General features: G+C 34.5%; 1 protein-coding gene across 3 annotated transcripts in view; it reads right to left on the minus strand.

Moving 5' to 3' along the window:
* Positions 1–1,188: 1,188 nt before the first annotated feature.
* Positions 1,189–18,463, minus strand: part of LOC123548655 (uncharacterized) — a 28,184-nt gene continuing 10,909 nt past the window's right edge. For all 3 annotated transcript variants that reach the window (XM_045336122.2, XM_053546273.1, XM_045336125.2), the window contains 10 exons: positions 18,011–18,156; positions 16,890–16,950; positions 16,329–16,429; positions 15,811–15,987; positions 15,344–15,481; positions 14,187–14,254; positions 13,344–13,404; positions 10,659–10,731; positions 10,058–10,131; positions 1,189–8,819 (listed from right to left, as the gene is read on the minus strand). In XM_045336122.2, coding sequence (XP_045192057.2) covers positions 8,571–8,819; positions 10,058–10,131; positions 10,659–10,731; positions 13,344–13,404; positions 14,187–14,254; positions 15,344–15,481; positions 15,811–15,987; positions 16,329–16,429; positions 16,890–16,950; positions 18,011–18,156 — 1,148 coding nt within the window. In that variant the 3' untranslated portion in view covers positions 1,189–8,570. The remainder of the gene's footprint in view (positions 8,820–10,057; positions 10,132–10,658; positions 10,732–13,343; positions 13,405–14,186; positions 14,255–15,343; positions 15,482–15,810; positions 15,988–16,328; positions 16,430–16,889; positions 16,951–18,010; positions 18,157–18,463) is intronic.

Consider the following 18,463-nt stretch of genomic DNA (forward strand, 5'->3'; position numbering starts at 1 on the left):
GACCTACTTTCACATTTCTCAAGCTACAACCTTCAAATTTGGACTACATGCACAGTTTTGTGTACAGAAATGAACTTTGACCTTGATTTTGACCTAGTGACCTACTTTCACATTCCTGTAGCTACAGCCTTCAATTTGGACCACATGCATAGGTATGTGTACCGAAATAAACGTTGACCTTGACATTGACCTAGTGACCTACTTTCACATTTTTGAAGGTACAGGCTTCAAATAGGGACCACAGGCATAGATTTATGTTCCAAAATGAAATTTGACCTTGATTTTGACCTAGTGACCTACTTTCACATTTCTCAAGCTACATCCTTCAAATGTGGACCACATGCATAGTTGCTTTTTACCGAAATGAACTTTGACCATTATCTTGACCTAGTGACCTACTTTCACATTTCTGTAGCTACAGCCTTCGAATTTGGACCAAATGCACAGTTTTGTGTACCGAAATGAACTTTGATCTTGAGATTGACCAAGTGACCTATTTTACATTTCTCAAGCTACAGGCTTCAAATTTGGACCACATGCATAGTTTTGTGTTCCAAAAAAAATTCAACCTTGATTTTGACCTAGAACCTACTTTCACATTTCTCAAGCTACAGCCTTCAAATTTCAAACACATGCACAGTTTTGTGTACCGAAATGAACTTTGACATTGAAATTGAACTAGTGACCTATTTTCACATTTTTCAAGCTACAGCTTTCATATTTGGACCACATGCATGGACCACATGTACAGTTTTGTGTACCGAAATGAATATTTACCTTGATTTTGACCTTGAGCTAGTCTTGAAATTTGGAAATTCAAAAATGACTCATTGGTGGGCGCCAAGATCACTTTGTGATCTCTTGTTTTTAGAACATATAATAAAATTAAAACCTATACTACACAGCTAAACGACGGAGGAAGATTATAACAGTACTGTAGAGTGTCATGTATATGTAAATTTTATATGTTCCATTAAAACAAGAAAGTTTTCCTGATATTTGAATATCTGAAACGACTACAGATTGAAACAGCAATTCTGATATTGCTACTGATACAATGACCCAGAATGTGTTTTGAAAATATTTTCTTTTAAACAAAATGTGAAGGTTAAGTGTATCAGTTATACGTTGTAAATAACATTTTAAACCACGAAGGGACATTATAAATATTACGAAAATACAATCAAAAGTGGTTTACGGAAATATATTTGACATATGCGTAATACAATTGCAAAGTCAAAAAATGTAGATCTAACTAGAAGAAAAAACTAGAAGAGAAACATAGTCAAAGAATAAATATTAACAAAATGCTGTTTTAATAATGACAAATAAAAGAAAGAAATAGTAGTATAATTTCTGCTGTATGAAACATTATATATAATGCACATGACAGGCAAAAATACCTGAATGTGTTTGTGGTAAAACGATAGCCACACATCATATAAAATAATAACACTGGCTGAAATAGAAAAGTTATTACGAGAATCTGTTAATCAAAATGTTTAGAAATATGCAATTCTTAGATATTTCGATCTTGTCTTGTCTGATCAGCACAGCAAGAACTTTGTCTGAGTCTGGATTTCGATTTCCAGATACCTAGAGCTATGGTTTTTTTTCAAAGATTAACAAATGTGAAAAATTATATATCAATGTGTTAATAGACTTAAATAAACACAAAGCTACCATGCCGATTACGGCACAAGACAGATTATGGCTTAAGATTAACATTCTGGTCACGTTTATGTCATCTTACATTTCAGGCCAGGAAACGGAATTGATAGATCTGAATGAAAAGATGAACGCATCGTTGTAACAAAACGTTCCTCTATAGGTTGCAAATAAATTGAAAGCAAAGTCGAAAGCCGAGATGGAGACAAAAGAAAGTGTTTATATGTTAGCATGCGGAGTGGCCAACATTACCTCTGTCATCAGACATATCAACGCAATATCTTAACACCTTCTACCACTGTATGAACCAGTTAATACAGCAACTTGACTTTTGTCCTTTGGGATCATGGAGTCAATTCAACATATGTGTAATAGAGTTCCGCTTAAGCCGGTGCTAGGGGGCGTGAGAGGTGTTGCACATTTCATTACCTCTCATGAACAGACTCAATCAAACCGAGTCTGCTATTTTTCTTCTTGGTTGCATTCTATGCTTCCAAAGGATCTTTTTACAGATTTTATTATACAGTCTTACTGGTATGAACACTGAACTAAGTTTGCAGACTGGTTTAATATCGGGTACAGATATTGTTGGCATGATAGGAGGTTTGCCTCCCTATTAAATAGTGCTTGGAAACGTCTTTGAAGAAGCAATAGAGCTTGCAAGGAATGCAGAGCCGCAGGAAGTCAGAATATAAAGGGCGATGTATACCTGCTTAAAAGAAGTACTATCCATGAACTGAGGGATGGAAGCAAAACAAGTGTACCAACTTCTTTATTTATTTGAACTTGACCTGTTTGCTGTCATCCCTGGATATGATTCTTTCGCCATAACAGTCGTCCTCAATACATTTCAACTAAATGCCAAGTCAAAAGATTTTCTGCGGCCAGAAGTTATACTCTTACAGACCAGAAATTGTTATGGATGTATGTATGACCACTCAGCCTAACTTATGGGTGAATAGCGTGCTTGTTTTTTTATTATACCATTACGCTTAAATGTAGGAAATATTACTCCATCCTACATGTTTTACAAGTAGATCTATGAAATATGTATTTCTTAATTCTGAAAGGTATTGTTTTGAGCAAAAATAACTATATTTCCCTTTCATGTATAAAGGCAACGTTAAGCTCAACTGGTCACATTATCTATGCCAGCTATATTGCAAAAACGGCGTTTCATAAATGCGATAAGCCAATCGCATATCGGTAAAAAATCACGTGAAAACACCCATGTGCTACACTACTTGTTACCTGGCGGACGTTTGTCTCACGTCTTCTTTTGAAACCATATAAAAGTTGGTAAATTCTAGTCCAAACGTTCAAGTTTCAGAGAAAGATGAATACTTTCTGGATTTCTTACCAGTATTCCCATCCTGGTAAAGAATTATTGAGACTGGAGATCATATTACGCTCTCACTAGTATTCGAATATTCAACCGGCCTCCAGATCAAGAGACCGATGCTTTCCGGAAAGGTAATACTGCACATTCGGGAGGATGTATTGTCTGAATACTATTACACTTCATCATATGAATCTGGTAGTTTTGAAAACAGACCGACTTGTAAGTGATCACTATGCCACATATGCACATATAAAAATTGAGTTTAAATTTAGTGCTCCTTTTAAGAGACGTGTTTGGAACTACAAAAATGCAGATTGTGACGAACTAAATCAAAGTATACGATCAATAACTTGGTCATTTCTTGTAAATGATTCAGTTGAGGAAGCTTTTCCATTTTTGTCACTAAAGTTCTTGACATGGTAAAATCATGTATTTCAACCTACTTTGTAACAGTACGCCCTAAAAAGACAAGTCATGGTACAACTGTAAAATACGTAAAACATCAAGAAAGCATAATAGACGTACACACAAGGCTGCGTAATCAACAAAAATAATTTTTCAGACTGAAATTATTTTAAACGAGTAAGAAATAAAATAAATAATATGAAAAAGCAAGCATAAAAATAAATATTTTGATAACACAGCGTTTTCACTATAGAATATTTGAGTACAAATATCAACATACACACAAATATAAAATTCATAAAACGTCCAGTTTCAATCATTATATTGAATTATAACAGATTCTGAAATAAAACATTAAAATACAATCTAGTACACATTCCTAAAATTCCAGTATAATCTGTAAGCATTAAAAAAATGAAAGTTGATACTAATCTGACTATATAACATCTTAGCTATAATTCTAAAAATATTAAAGTTTTATAACAGAAAAACTATATCTAAACAGTGACCTGCCCTTGAAAAAAACTCACCAATTGCTGTCTTGAATTTGCAACAATGAGGTATTACATACACTTCGTTTTCAACAGATTCCCTACAAACATTGCAAGTTCTATTCTTAATGGGGAGGTTCTCATAATGGCCAGTTTCAAGTCTGATTGTGGAAATCCCACATCTAGATTCAGCAAAAGCCGCCCTACGTTTTAAAGGCATGAGCATTTTCGAGTGATTTTTAGTTAAAAACTCCTGCTTAATCAACTTGTTAGTCCTTAACTTGTTTCCTGCTCTACCATTTAAATTTGTATTCCTATTAAACAGGCTGCGCCATGCAATGCTATACTATGGCATTAAAGGTGCAATATTGCAAATCACAAAAAGATTTAGACGACTGTCTTTACCACTGACTGTAATGTTCAGTTAATCCTAATTTGTATACACCTTTTGTAAACTCATTTTTCCAGTTTTACACTTATTTCCACTTATAGCTTTATATGCTGTGAAAATTTTACAGTTAAGTACTAGTATACCACTGCTGACAGACTTCAACTCTTTAACCTGAGATGAATGCCTTGCCAATTCTCCCAGGCACCTATGAAATGACGCATAGCCCGATTTTGTACTGAGTTAATGCACGAGAATGTCTTATTACTCAAAATGGCACTTCCATAGCAAGTAATTGGCTATACCATCGAGTAATACAACGTTACAAAAACGTCATATGACATAGACCCCAAAGCTTCAGATTTGGCAATCAATAACACCAAAGCACTGCTTGCGCTTTGAGCTACACACAGTTTTGTTAAAATCCAAAAGTTCATCAAGCAGAACACCTTGGTAAGTGACCCACAAGTTTCAGCTCATTGACCTATCACATGAACAATGGCGAAAGTGAAAAATGTTACTTTTCATAAGAAGAATTGAAACTGAATTTAACTAACATCAGTTAGGTAATATATCCAGCATGGATTACAAATCATGACTATATGGTATAAATACTACAAATCCCTTATAGCATTGAACACTGGTCAAAATACTTATCGAAGAAAATTCAGCTAAGTGCGACAAGACACCTTCACTGAAAATGAAGACACCCTTTATTCTGTTTCTGATGACGAAATAGCTAATTCTTTAAATATTTTTTTTTCTTTCGTTCTCTACAATTTATAACTCTAAATCTGAACTTCTGAGGGATCTACTTTCCAGATTTTATTTACTTCACAACAGCGGGTGTTAAGTACTGTGTGGCGGTCGTAAAAAGTCGCCCCAACTTCATCTCAGTGTTGTTATATTTTCTGGTCCTTCGGAATCATTGATTTAAATTCCATTTAGATTTGAAGATTGAATACTGCTTAACCCGGTGCTAGGGTGCGTGGGAACTGTTGTATTTTCCATTACTGCTCATGAACAGAATCAGTCAAACCGAGTCTGCAATTTTCACTGTTTGACTTGTTCTCGGTGCTTCCGAGGGATCTACTTTCCAGATTCTATTTACAGATTTTGTTTCAAACACATCCATTAACAACATAAATACCACAGAGCAAGCACTTCAATTTAGTGATTTAAAAGGCAGCGGATCTGATGAAATAAGCCATCGCATGTTGTAAGAAACCGCTACAACATTATGTCGGCCTTTTTGCATCATTTTTGACAGGTCAATACACTAGTGGATTAAACTTAGCTGATGTAAAATGCCAGTGTTTAAAAAGGGTGAAAACCTTCACTGCTACCAATCTAAATTTCAGTACTGGTAATTTCCCTTGAAAAGTAAAACATTCTGTTTAAGATAGGGTTAAATACAAAATACGCCACTGGCAAGTCTTATTCACATTCTACCAAAAAACAAACTATTTTTGCAGATATTTTTCTGTTGAAATGTTTTTAGTTTAATCATATTTCATTGTAATTATCACACAAGACATTATGGTAAATGTACATCAAGACAATAATATACAGATACATATGTAAATATATATACAACAGCAAACTATCATTACATCAAGACATATATAATACTACTGTACATAAAGAAATATTCAGTAACTTTGCAAATGTGCGATAATATAAAAGGGTTGGACCACAAGTTTTGCCAACATTATAAATCCATCCATATATGTCATATTATTTGAGTACATGTATTAATTAGATAATGGACGGCCGTCAGTGCTAGTCTGGGCACGATCAGTTTTCCGCCTACAAAAAGAAGCGGGATTCCTTTTAAATACTTTACTCAACATTAGAATGTTGAAATGTTTCCGTTCTAAATGCTTATTCATTTACCAGTCCTCTTTAACAAAGTGGTATCCTTTACCCAAACAGTATGGGAAGACATGAGCTAAGAAACGAAAACAACAACAACAACAACAAAACAAAAACAACAAAAACAAAAACAAAAACAACAAACAAAAAAACAAAACACAACTTTAAACCACTTCTAGACCGATTATCACCAAACTCGATCAGTAGCATCTTTGTTTAGACCTGTCTTACATTTGTCCAAATAATTCCGCGTAAACGCATTTAGCGGTTTCCACAGGTAAAAACAGCATTACTCTTTATATAACATTTAATGAACAGCTTAAATGCGCACAGTGATTGCTTTCGGATTAACATCAACAATCGCTGCTGTTTTAAAGACAATGCAAAATCAGTCAAAACCGAGTCCTGCAGGTTATTTGCATTTTTTAGTTTCAGTCTAAAGAACCTCGTCAATTATACAATCAACATTGTTGACATTACTGAAACAAAATCTACAATGCGAGTCAACTGAACTGATATATTGTACACCCACAAATAAAGCAAATAACAAAGCCTAAAATTAAGACATATAAAGGATCATTATATAGAATTAATGTGACAAAAACCCATAGTATATAAACTAACAAGAGGCCCATGAGTATCTGACGCTCTACTGGACTAACTGGTTTAGCTGGCCCTTCGTTTTTCTCTCTATATATACAGGTTAATAATTTGTATAAGTTTAATACAGCTCAGTTAGATTTTCATATGTATCCATATAAAACAAATGACACCAGAAGGCGTCGCTTTTACAAAATACTGAGTATTTATTCAGGTGATGAAAATAAATTAAACTATGCTATATAGAACATCTAAAAGCTTCAGCAATTGTGATTTTAACCTTTAGCTCGCTAAATGTTTAAAGTGGACTAGTCAATGATTCAATTTGGGCAGAACCATTTATCATTTGAAGGGGTGTTCAATGAATATTTACTGACTGAATAGCGAACAGTGTAGACCATTCGTGCAGGCTGATCTTGGTCTGCGCTGGTCGCAAAGGCAGAATGGTTTTCCTGTATAAAGCAAACACGGGCAAAAATTCACCAGGGAAAGCCAGATTCAAAAAACATAGCCCTTTTTACATAAGTGTGCGTGAACTACATAAACGACCCCTGTTACGGGTTTGTTTTAACCACAGGGTCAAGATTATAAGTTCGATACCTGGCTTTTAGATTGATACTACATATCAATACATGACACATAAAACATAATAGTTCCTGCTATAGTAGTTTCAGAGCAGAATAAACTTTTGTAACGCAAGTAAGGCTCTGGGCTTGCAAGTTATAATTTCATTAACTCCTGCATCGCAGGACCTAAAATGCATTATGGCACAAGATATCGAAACGGTAATACAATTTATATAAATATATGACATTTGGTATAGACATTTAACTCGCTGATAAGTCATTTATGATGACGTTTCTATTTCATGTATTGACAACATGCAAGCTCGGGTAAGTGTTCGAACCTAAAATTGCCGAATGAGCTTCGAAGCGTTACATTATTTTTACTTCCAAATACACTTTCTGAATTACGTAGAATTGGAAAAAATGATATTTGAAACAGTTATATTTAAGATTGCTCTCTTTCTCTCTCTCTTAAACGTTACTGCTGGAAAAGTATATAACAAATAAAAAAGAAAAACATCCAATGGGTTTCCTCTATCTGTATATCTGTTTACCTACCGGTTTCATATCATAATCATCAGGGCAGACATATAAAAAACGTGTAGTATATATATATATATATATATATATATATATATATATATATATATATATATATATATATATATGAAGAATTTTGAAATAAGAATATCCGTTGAAAGAATAGAATGCTATGTTTAGCATTTATGATAAGACCATTCTAAAGTCAGAGTAACAGGACGTTCAAACCAGTAAATATACTTTAATTGGCATACATATGCACCTTTAGAAAAAGAGAAACATGTATTTCAATGGAACTGATTCATGATGTATTTGTAGTACGAAGTGTTATGTCCTGACCCGGATAATGTTCACAATATGAGGGTTGTCCCAGAAAATCGCGAACGTTTTGTATTATTTCCAAAATAAGCGGTGCATCAAATAATTATTTTAACTGATGTTATTTCAATGTATACTCGACAGGAGAGTTTGAAATTAAATATATGTCATATTATTTGAGTATTAATTAAATAATGGACGGCCGTCAGTGCTAGTCGGGGGCAACCTCAGTTTTCCGCCTACAAAAAAAGTCCTTGGCGACACTTAAATTAAAATAGTGACGTAACTTTGAAAGTAACGGTCGCACGCACTTTCAGAAATGGCAGATAAGATACAATTTATCAATGGCAAATAGATACTAAAAACTGTCAAATGCATTAATGGATGATAATCAGTAAAATGATAAGTACAGTCAGAGTTAGGCTATATGTTTGTAACACACTACTGCTAACAGGAGGTTTGGGACTGCTAACAGGAGGACCTCTAACGTCAACTTGCTCCCCATCACTGTATGTGTAACTGGTAAATTTTGAATCGTAGTGTGTATTGTAGACATGTGTCAGTTTCTCTACCGTCACTTGATTGTTGTCCCCAACTCGCAGTGAAGACGAAAACACCATTCCACCCTGAAAGCGTAAACTTTAGATTTGAGAATAAAAATGATGCGATTGTTCTATATGTCTGTATGAGAAACACAATGCGCTTCAATTCTCTGTAAACATTAGTTGCGCAGTAAATGTTTCAAAGTGACAAAAGAAAGGAGCAATGGTGGCCCTAGCTCGCTTACGTAAATTTCTGAAAACAAAATAGTCAAAGTTCTCCGTAGAGCTTGTCTTTAAAAAATGTGAAATCAATAAAAAAATATCACGCTCGAGCCGGGAATCGGATCAGGGCCGCCGCGGCAATTTAATTGTCCTGCGTTCTTGATCAATACACCAAAGAGGAACACGTCCTTGCCGCTGGTTAAATGTAAAGCTTTATAATTAAGGCAGTTTACCTCCGGTACCCCTTTACAAACGCTTTTCCATTTCGAATGTAAAAACAGGAAAAATAACTGATTATCGTGTGTTTCCATAAGATTTCTTATCTAAGGAAAAAAACACGTGGGCACAGCCATAAGAATTACAAACCTGTGATAATTGAAAACTGGACTCTCATGTTAAATATACATTTTTAAACTTCTACTTCCACTTTCAAAATGTTGAAAGCAATTCTCTAAATGGTGAACGTGAGTCTCAATAGCCGGAATGAACTTCCTTTCTGACATTCCGGTTTAGACGATTAGGCAGTGCACATTTGTACAAGACACAAAATAACCAATGAAAGCCGTCTTTAAAATATTGTCTTGTACTCCGGCAGGTCAATAGGGAAGTTCATCTATGTTCTTAAACGTTCACGAAAACATGAAATACGCCGAGATTCTCAGCGATAAGAAACAATGTGACTGATGCACCATGGGAGAAAAATTACCACTTATTTTCAACATGTATAGTAAACATTTACCGAACTGCGCATTTTAGGCGATAAATGCATGATTTACATCCATGTACCATGATTGTCAAAGTATACTTAGGGTTGGAGCGTAATAACACGTGCAATGGCATTATCTTCCTGGTCTGGCAGCAGTGGCCATGCATAAAATGGATTTTCTTGAACAACTTTAAAAGAGGATCAATCCCCATCCCCCACCCCCCTACCCCTACCCGTCCCTCTCCAAAAAAAATCTTGCGAATCTTGGTTGACAAAGGCTGAATGGCTAAGAAGTAGATGTCGCTTAAAACGTGTGAACGCTGACGGACAGCGAGTGGTCGCAATAGCCAACACCCATGTGACCTAAAATAAACAAACAGAAAAAGATACGTACTTTCAACGACCTGATACGAGGGTCTTTAAATCCATACCATTTTCCTTTTGGGAGTTTAAAGTCAATACTTTTATCTGTAAAATAATAATATTACATTTGACTTATTTCATCAAAGAAAAGAACTCTAGATAGATCAAATACCTTAAATTACGATTCCTGCTACACTGCTACATTTCTGGGTGTCATATTTATTTTATATTGTCTAGTTAGAGAAAATTGGTACAAAGATTGTGTCTCCTGGTGTGTAATTTCGCCATTTAAGAACAGATACGATATATATTTTTGGAAAATATTTGTCACACTTTTCGCAAATTGTAGTTAAATATTAAGGCAATAATAATCTACAGTAAATTCTACAATAAATACAGTTTCAAGACTTAAGTGATGTTCCTCTTTTCATTACTACTCTGTATTACTACTCATGAACAAGAGTCTGAAATTATTTTGCTTGGTTGCGTTTTAGGCAACAAAAGGAAATTCTTATATAATGAATTTACTGACAGCAAACGGCATCCAGTGCTTATTATACGAATTTCAATTGCATGAACGATTTCTGTTTTGATACAAAACATTCTACATACGTTGGGAATCATTCTATTACCTTTCAGACGTTTTTCAAATTCGCTGTTTAATTCTTGTAGAAGGTCCTTCTGCACTTTCTTACTGGTGTCCAGCTGTTTGAAAAGTAACAAAAGTACGCCTTACTCCATTCGTATTTCATTAAAAACTACGTCATTGGTTTTATAAATGAAAATTCAATTTCGTACTACATTGGTACTTTACTGAAGGCTATGACACTGGTTGTATATACTGGTTGTATCAGTGGAAGTTCCATTCCTTACTACATTCCTACTTTACTGAAGACTATAACATTTCGTTTTATCATCTGAATTTCCACTTTTTACTACATTCGTTCTATACTGAAAGCAATGACTTGGTTTTATAAACTGAGGTACTTTTGTATTCGACTGAATACTATGACATTGGATTTTCAAAACAAAACTTCCATTGCTTATTGAATTCGTACTTTCCTAAATACTATGACATTGCTTTATAAAAGGATATTCCATATCTTACTACAATTGTACTTTACTAAGGCAACGTCTTTGGTTTGAGAAATGAATGTTCCATTGCTTACTACATTAGTACTTTGCCGAATAGTATGATATTAGTTTTTGCTAACTGGAATTTTCATTTCTAAGGATATAACATCTTTTTAATAAATTGAACGTCCTTTCTTACTACATTCCTTCTTTACTACATGGGTAGACACATTAAATGGAACTTCCCTTTCCTACTACATTTGCACATTACTTAAAGCTATGGCATTAGTGTTTCTTACTCCTTTGAAATTCGTATTTAATAAAGACTATGACGTAACTATAATAAATGAATGTTCCTTTTCTTACTACATCCTTACATTATTTAAAGCTCTTTGTATTGAATTTTCATTTCTAAGGCTATGCCATTACTTTTATAAAGGAATGTTTCGTTCCTTAATGCATTCTTGCTTTCATGTAGGCCTTGACAATAGTTTCATAAACGAAAGTTCCATTTCTTACGACTTTGACACTGATCTTATAAATCTTAAAGTTTTGTAAATGGAGGGTATATTTCTTACTACATTCTTTTTTGCTGAAGGCTATGAAACTGATTTTATAAATGCATGTTCCATTTCTGAAAATTATGACATTGGTTTTATCAATGTGTGTTCCATTTCTTAAGATTATGATACTTGTTTAGTAAATGTGTTTCATTTCTTACTACATTCCTACTTAACTGAATGCTATGCCATTTGTTTTATAAGTATATTTACCATTTCGAACTACATTTTTATTTAACTGAATGTATGACATTTGATTTTATAAATTCATATTTCATATCTTGCTACATTTGTCCTATGCTAAAAGCTATGTAATTCGTTTTATAAATGGACGATCCTTGTCTTACAACATTCGTGCTTTACTGAAATTACTGAAAACCGTGAATAGATTGTTTAAATGGAAGGCATTTTGCTTATCACATTTTACAGAAGACTAAGACACTGGTTTTATAAAAGGATGTCCTATTTCTTACTACATCTGTCCTTTACTGAAGGCGATTACACTGGATTTATAAATGATTGTTCAATTTCGTACTTCATTCCTACTTTGCTGTTAACATTGGCTTTCTAACTTTCATTTCCAACGATATAACACTGATTTCTAAAATTGAAGTTCCATTTCTTACTACATTCCATTTTTACTGAAGGCTATGGTATTGGTTTTAAAAACGGATTTTCATTTCATTCTAAATTTCACTTTCTGAAGGCCTCGACATTTGTTTTTATAAATGCACGTTTCATTGTTTACTATATTCTTTCTTCACGGTAGGCCATGACTATGGTTTAATGAACGCTAGTTCCATTTCGAACTACATTCATGCTTAACTTAAGGCCATGACATCAGTTTTATCTGTGGATGTTCCATTTCTTACTACATTCGTACTTTTTGAAGGCTATGGACTTGGTTTTAGAAACGGATGATCCATTTCTTACTACATTCGGACATCGCCGAAGACTATGGCATTGGTTTTCCAACTGTCATTTCTAACAGTACTTTACTAAAGGCTATGATATTGGTTTTATAAATGGATGTCCCATTTCTTGTATACATATAGGCTGTGACATTGTTTTTATAAATGAATGTTGCATTTCTTACTACATTCGTAAATTACTGAAGGCTATGACATTTGTTTTATAAATGAACTTAAATATATGGCATTGCTCTGTTGAAGTATGTACATTTCCTAAATATATTTGAACCCCTATAAAGGCTAAGTTTTATTATTGTATTATGTACTATCTCTTACTGCATAAAGATATTCTTAACACAGGACTATCATAGTTTTATTATTGTTAAATACTGTTTCTTATTTCATTAATGCACTTTACTCAAAGCTATCATATTGTTGTTTAGCATCGCAAAGACTAATGAATACTGTAATAAATGTAATGAACACAAACTATAATGCGTGATTTTTATTTTTCAATTTTCTGCCATAAAGTAAAAGGTTTGCTATACCATTAGCATTATATAATTTTACCTAGTATATAAGATGACGTTAACAACAACAACAACAACAAGTTAAATTTTACAGAATATGTAAATTTAACATTAATAATTCAATGAAAGCCGCTGCTGACAGAAAATAAAGTGTAAAAATCGGATCTTGTTGCTTTCTATTAAAACAGTGATCTGTACACTTTCCCTGATTAAAACTATACGTTTGTTTGAATAAAACTTACTTTTCCCGCACTTCCTGTACAAGCTTTATTCCAGTTTGACACCATGTATTCTCTACGAAATCTTAAACCAAAACATACCTGATTAATAAATCTGTTATTATCCCACACCCTTTGTCGCCCGTTGCGAAAATATATGAATCATTTTAGTCATTCTGTACATTAGTAAGTCTGTACATTATTAACTTATCAGTACTTAACGGTAAGAACAGTAACACTGTTTGTGACATGTATTTTATATGTAATTTGGTCAGTTTAATTCTTTTGCTATATTGTGTGCGTGTGTGTGTGTGTTTGTGTGTTCAGGTTTAACGTCTTTTTCAACAATTTTTCAGTCATATAAACGACGGTGTCTACTTGTAGCAGTGAGCACAATGCCCAACTTTATAGTGCTGCCTCACTGGAATATCACACCATAGACACGTGGCATGATACCTCACCCAGTCACATTATATTGACACCGGGCTGACCAGTCCTAGCACTATCCCCTTAATGCTGAGCGCCCAGCGAGGAAGCTGCTAGTACTATTTTTACGTCTTTGGTATGACGCGGCCGGGGATCGAACCCACGACCTCCAGCACTCGAAGTGGACGCTCTACCACTAGGCTACCGAGGCGGTAGAAAATCTAATAGGTTTAAATAATTAAAAACGACTGGTTTCACAGGAGCTTAACTAAAAGGAAAAAACGGACTCGAAGTAAAACTATGTATATAATAACACCATTAAAGACAAAAGTACAAAATGTGTAGAAATATACATTGAAATGATAAAGGTCATTAACAACCTTTACCAAATATGGAGGCTTAAATTTAAGACACTTGTCTTCAAATTATATATAGCAGTACCTGTCTTTATCGGCGTGTATGTCAATCAACGTGCCATTAAAGCCGAACACCACCGGAATGACGCTGTCCTGAAATAAAGAAACAATCGCGTCTATAATGGTATCTTTGTTAAGTTTTAGAAAATGCTCCCGGCATTTTGCAGTATACCTCTGACACATGTACGATGCAACAAATCTACATAGTGCGTCAGTGAAACCGATAAAATCAAACTACAGAATGCCTGACATGATACACAATCAATTTATGTGTACTGTCAACATACGAACTGACTTTGCGAGTAGTGACTTTACTGGCGAATTGATGTGTTATATAACAATCCAGTACGGGACATTTCATGTGACTATGCAGGCATGGAATATCTGCAAAATACCATGATTAAAAGCTCCATTTTATCTACTGACCTAGGTTTTGAACGGATCAACCATTTTCAAAAAGGAAAATAAATCATTGCAAGAACACAGTATTTGATTTTTGTCGTCTATTTTGGATCTGATTACATACGTTTGTCTTATATGATGATGTTATACATTCTGATTTCCCTTTAACTGACAAATGATAATTATTTCAATGGATTAACCTTGTTTGTAAAATACTGGTAGAGCGCATAGCTGGAATCTAAACATAACAATAAAGAATAGACAGAAATAGAACACAATGTACTGGAACGGTACAAATAAATTTTAGTATAGGCTGCCAATGGTGTTTTTACAAATCATGGTATGATAAAACGTGTTTCTAGCACCTCTTCATTTGGAGCACACCTTACCTGTTAGGAACGCGTAAATTATAGTATGATATTTCATGTATAAGTACACTAAACAAGATTATCAGAATAGAACATTTTTAATCTAACTTTTTGGCAATAATATACAGCAAATTATATAAACTACAAAACAAATTGTGTTTTATTCATATTTTTGAAATCAATGTAAGAAATTACTATAGGGTAATTTTCGTGTCTTTTGTTTTCGATTATCGGTATTTGTTATCGCAATTCGATAAAAAGCGTACTTATTCGCGGTATTAAGAATTCGCGCTGCGCAGTGCTATTAATCACTAGAAATCATACTCTTGATTTCACTCACGTGTTTTAAATTAGCATGTCGAATATTACCCACAGTTGTATTTTAAAAACATTTTCCATGACAAATACAAACCATTTTTAGCTGATAAACCATACAGTTGTCACTTGTATAAACGGCTATGGTGACGTTCCATATAACACTAGTTCCTTCGTCTGTAGACACTACCCTGCTTTGTATGGACGCTTCATTGACTTCAACTGTGTACCAAACCTGACATTGTTCACAAAATTGTCGTTTGGTTTCAATTGATCATTATTTTCGTGTTATTATTTCAGAAGGTAGTTGAAACAAGCAAAAAAAATGTTAATGTGTGACTTTTGGTTACATTACTTAAAAGGATCACAATTAACATGCTAAATTATCGTTACGCAATATCCTTGTCAACATTAGGCAACACTACCATAATATCTTTCTTTAAAAGTATTGATATTACTTTCAACAAACAGAAGACGCAAGTGACCGGTTACGTTAATGATCTAAATGAAATGTCTACGTCCGATCTACTTTCCTGCAATAAGCATTGACAAAAATGTTGTTACCTCATTTACAGTCTTATTGAACACAAAATTCTTAAATATGTGGTCTTGAATAGTGTGTTCGCAGACTTTACTCAGGAGCTGATCGTTAATCAAGAGGACTGCATCAAGGGTGCTTTGTTTTTCACCATATACTGGAAAATGGATGTCTCCAACAAATCGTTCTGTATCTACGGTCACCTTAAACAAATACAAATCTTGATTCAATCTCCTTAGCTACCAGATGATTTTTGTCTAGTTCAATAAATTTAAACTTGCTGTCAAGACATCTCCTAGAAATCAGATTTCAAATTTGACTGGAAACATACTGCGCTTCTATGAAAATTCAGCAGTAACTCTCAAATCCTACAATCAATAATCTCTTTTAAACTCACTATTTATTATAATGACCTTAGACAGAACTGCGATCATACATTAGAAATAAAATCAAAATTGTGCGTTCTTACTTGAGTTTAAATAATGAATTAGCATACAATATACTGTTTTTATTACGAGTTCAGGCATTATTATTCTTTTCCTACCTCCACTTCCATTGTAATGAAGTCAGTTCCAGTAGAAGCAGACAGTAGTTTCATATTTACGGACATCTTGCCATACGTGCTACTTGATATCGACACAGTCTCTAGAAATAAACAAAGTGAGCATACGTAAAATTCGCAGCTATTTTGTTACATTTAGAACATTTTTTGCGACGATAGTTTTATGTTCGTTGTGCAACAAATCCTTTATTTATGCTTAATTCACTCACTAACGGCTTAATTGGAGGTAGGGGAATGGTTTCCGTGGACGGATGGTAAAGGTAACTGACTATGAATTACTTTCCATCATCGCTGTGTATTCAAAACCTCGTTTTCTTTCATATACACTTCTTTTATGTGAAGAGCTGTCAAACTGGCGTACGGAGGTCGGTGGTTTTCCCCAAGTGCACGCATGTTTCTTATGTTGTCAAGATAAGGCACAGCTGTATGAAATATCATTAAAACTAAAACCCATAGGCACTGCGTCTATGGCAAAAAGTGTTAACTTATCATATATTAAGATTTTGTCAATGAACTTCCATCAGTTCTTCTATACATATTTACCTTGAACACTGAGAATGTCATTGAGGTTGTCGTTTGTGATATTCTCCAAGGTTGGACATATCTGTAAATGACATATTTTTTTGTCAGTCTGTTAATACATTTGACTTGTTTGATTTTTAGTATATATTGTTACGGTTGCTTACTCATAGCTTGTAAGTTAGAAAATCTCTAACTGTGTCAGGGAGTTGACTCTTTGCCTCAGAGGTTAGAGCATTGGCCTTTCACCCGTGCGATCCGAGTTGGAATCCCGCCTCAGGAACTTGGCACTTTTCAACATAAAATTCTATCCTCTTCAATTTCTGTTACGCTCTTAAGTCGTAGGAATATTCATTCTCTCATTTATCCTAAAACTTTTATATCACTTACCTCTATTTATTAACATACTTTATATGTGTGTCACAGAGTGAGAAAAATGGGAAGCTAAACCGGGACTAGAACCCGGGGCCTCAGAATACCGCTCCGATGCTCTACCGACTGAGCTAGCCGTGCCACCTACACATTTTCTCCCCGTTTTAATATCCAAGTCCTATACCATGACATAACCCCCACTATATGAAATTCGTCCTAGAATTTCTAATGGGATAGAGAACAAGCTAAACATGAATATATTCAGTCACGGTCCCATGTTGGGCACCAAAAGTCACACGTTGAGAAAAATGTGCAGTCAGTCCGGGGCTCGAACCCAGGACCCCTCGTTTACAGGGCGAGAGCTCTACCGACCGGGCTAACCGGCTGCCTGACACATCGTATCCCCTAACGTGACCAAGTCCTACCGTGACGTGTGCCCAAACTCTCAATAACAAACAGACATTTTAGAGGGACAGTTGTCAGATTTTATGCAATCACTTTAAGTAAAAATAATGTTTGAGTAGGTACAAACGAATGCAAGCATAACGTCTTATGATAAATTGATATAAAGTGCTATTGTATCAAACTTTGTGAGTGTGAAGTAGTAATTAACGCTTCTTTTGCTAGGAACATGTAAGTCTAATGTATTTCAATATTTCAACACATGAAAACATTTAATACTCAGATGCACTGATTTTAAAATGACAGAAAAATAAAAACAAATATGCATAAGATACTTGAATTTACAATATGGAATCAACATGTTCGTTTACCTCTACTACAAGGGAGGAAATACTCTCACTACCGCCTAACACATATGCGCCTTCAAGTGCAGAACCCAGTTTGCCCTCAGCTTTGAAATCACCAATGGTTGCTTTGCACGTATCAAATGTTACAGCGTCTTTGTTTTGCTCCGTTCCTTTTATAGACATAGATAGTTTGGATTGTACATTTGTCATAAATCTTGAGCAGTATCTACAAGTTGTTGATATCGCAAGATACATGAACACTGAATTGCTATATGGTTGGAGGTTGCTATAATTATGGTACAACTACATGACTCAGGGTTCTTACAAATTTAAATAACTTTCACAGCTGCAGTCTTAACGAGTTGTGAGGCGGTCGTGAAATAAATAACTCCGTACACGGACTTAGTGTTTTCAGGTCATTTCAGACCATGAAATCCATTCAAGGCTATTTGATAATAAGCCACGACTATGGAAAGG

The sequence above is a fragment of the Mercenaria mercenaria genome, chromosome 6, assembly GCF_021730395.1.
Source record: "Mercenaria mercenaria strain notata chromosome 6, MADL_Memer_1, whole genome shotgun sequence".
Classification (NCBI taxonomy): Eukaryota; Metazoa; Mollusca; class Bivalvia; order Venerida; family Veneridae; genus Mercenaria; species Mercenaria mercenaria.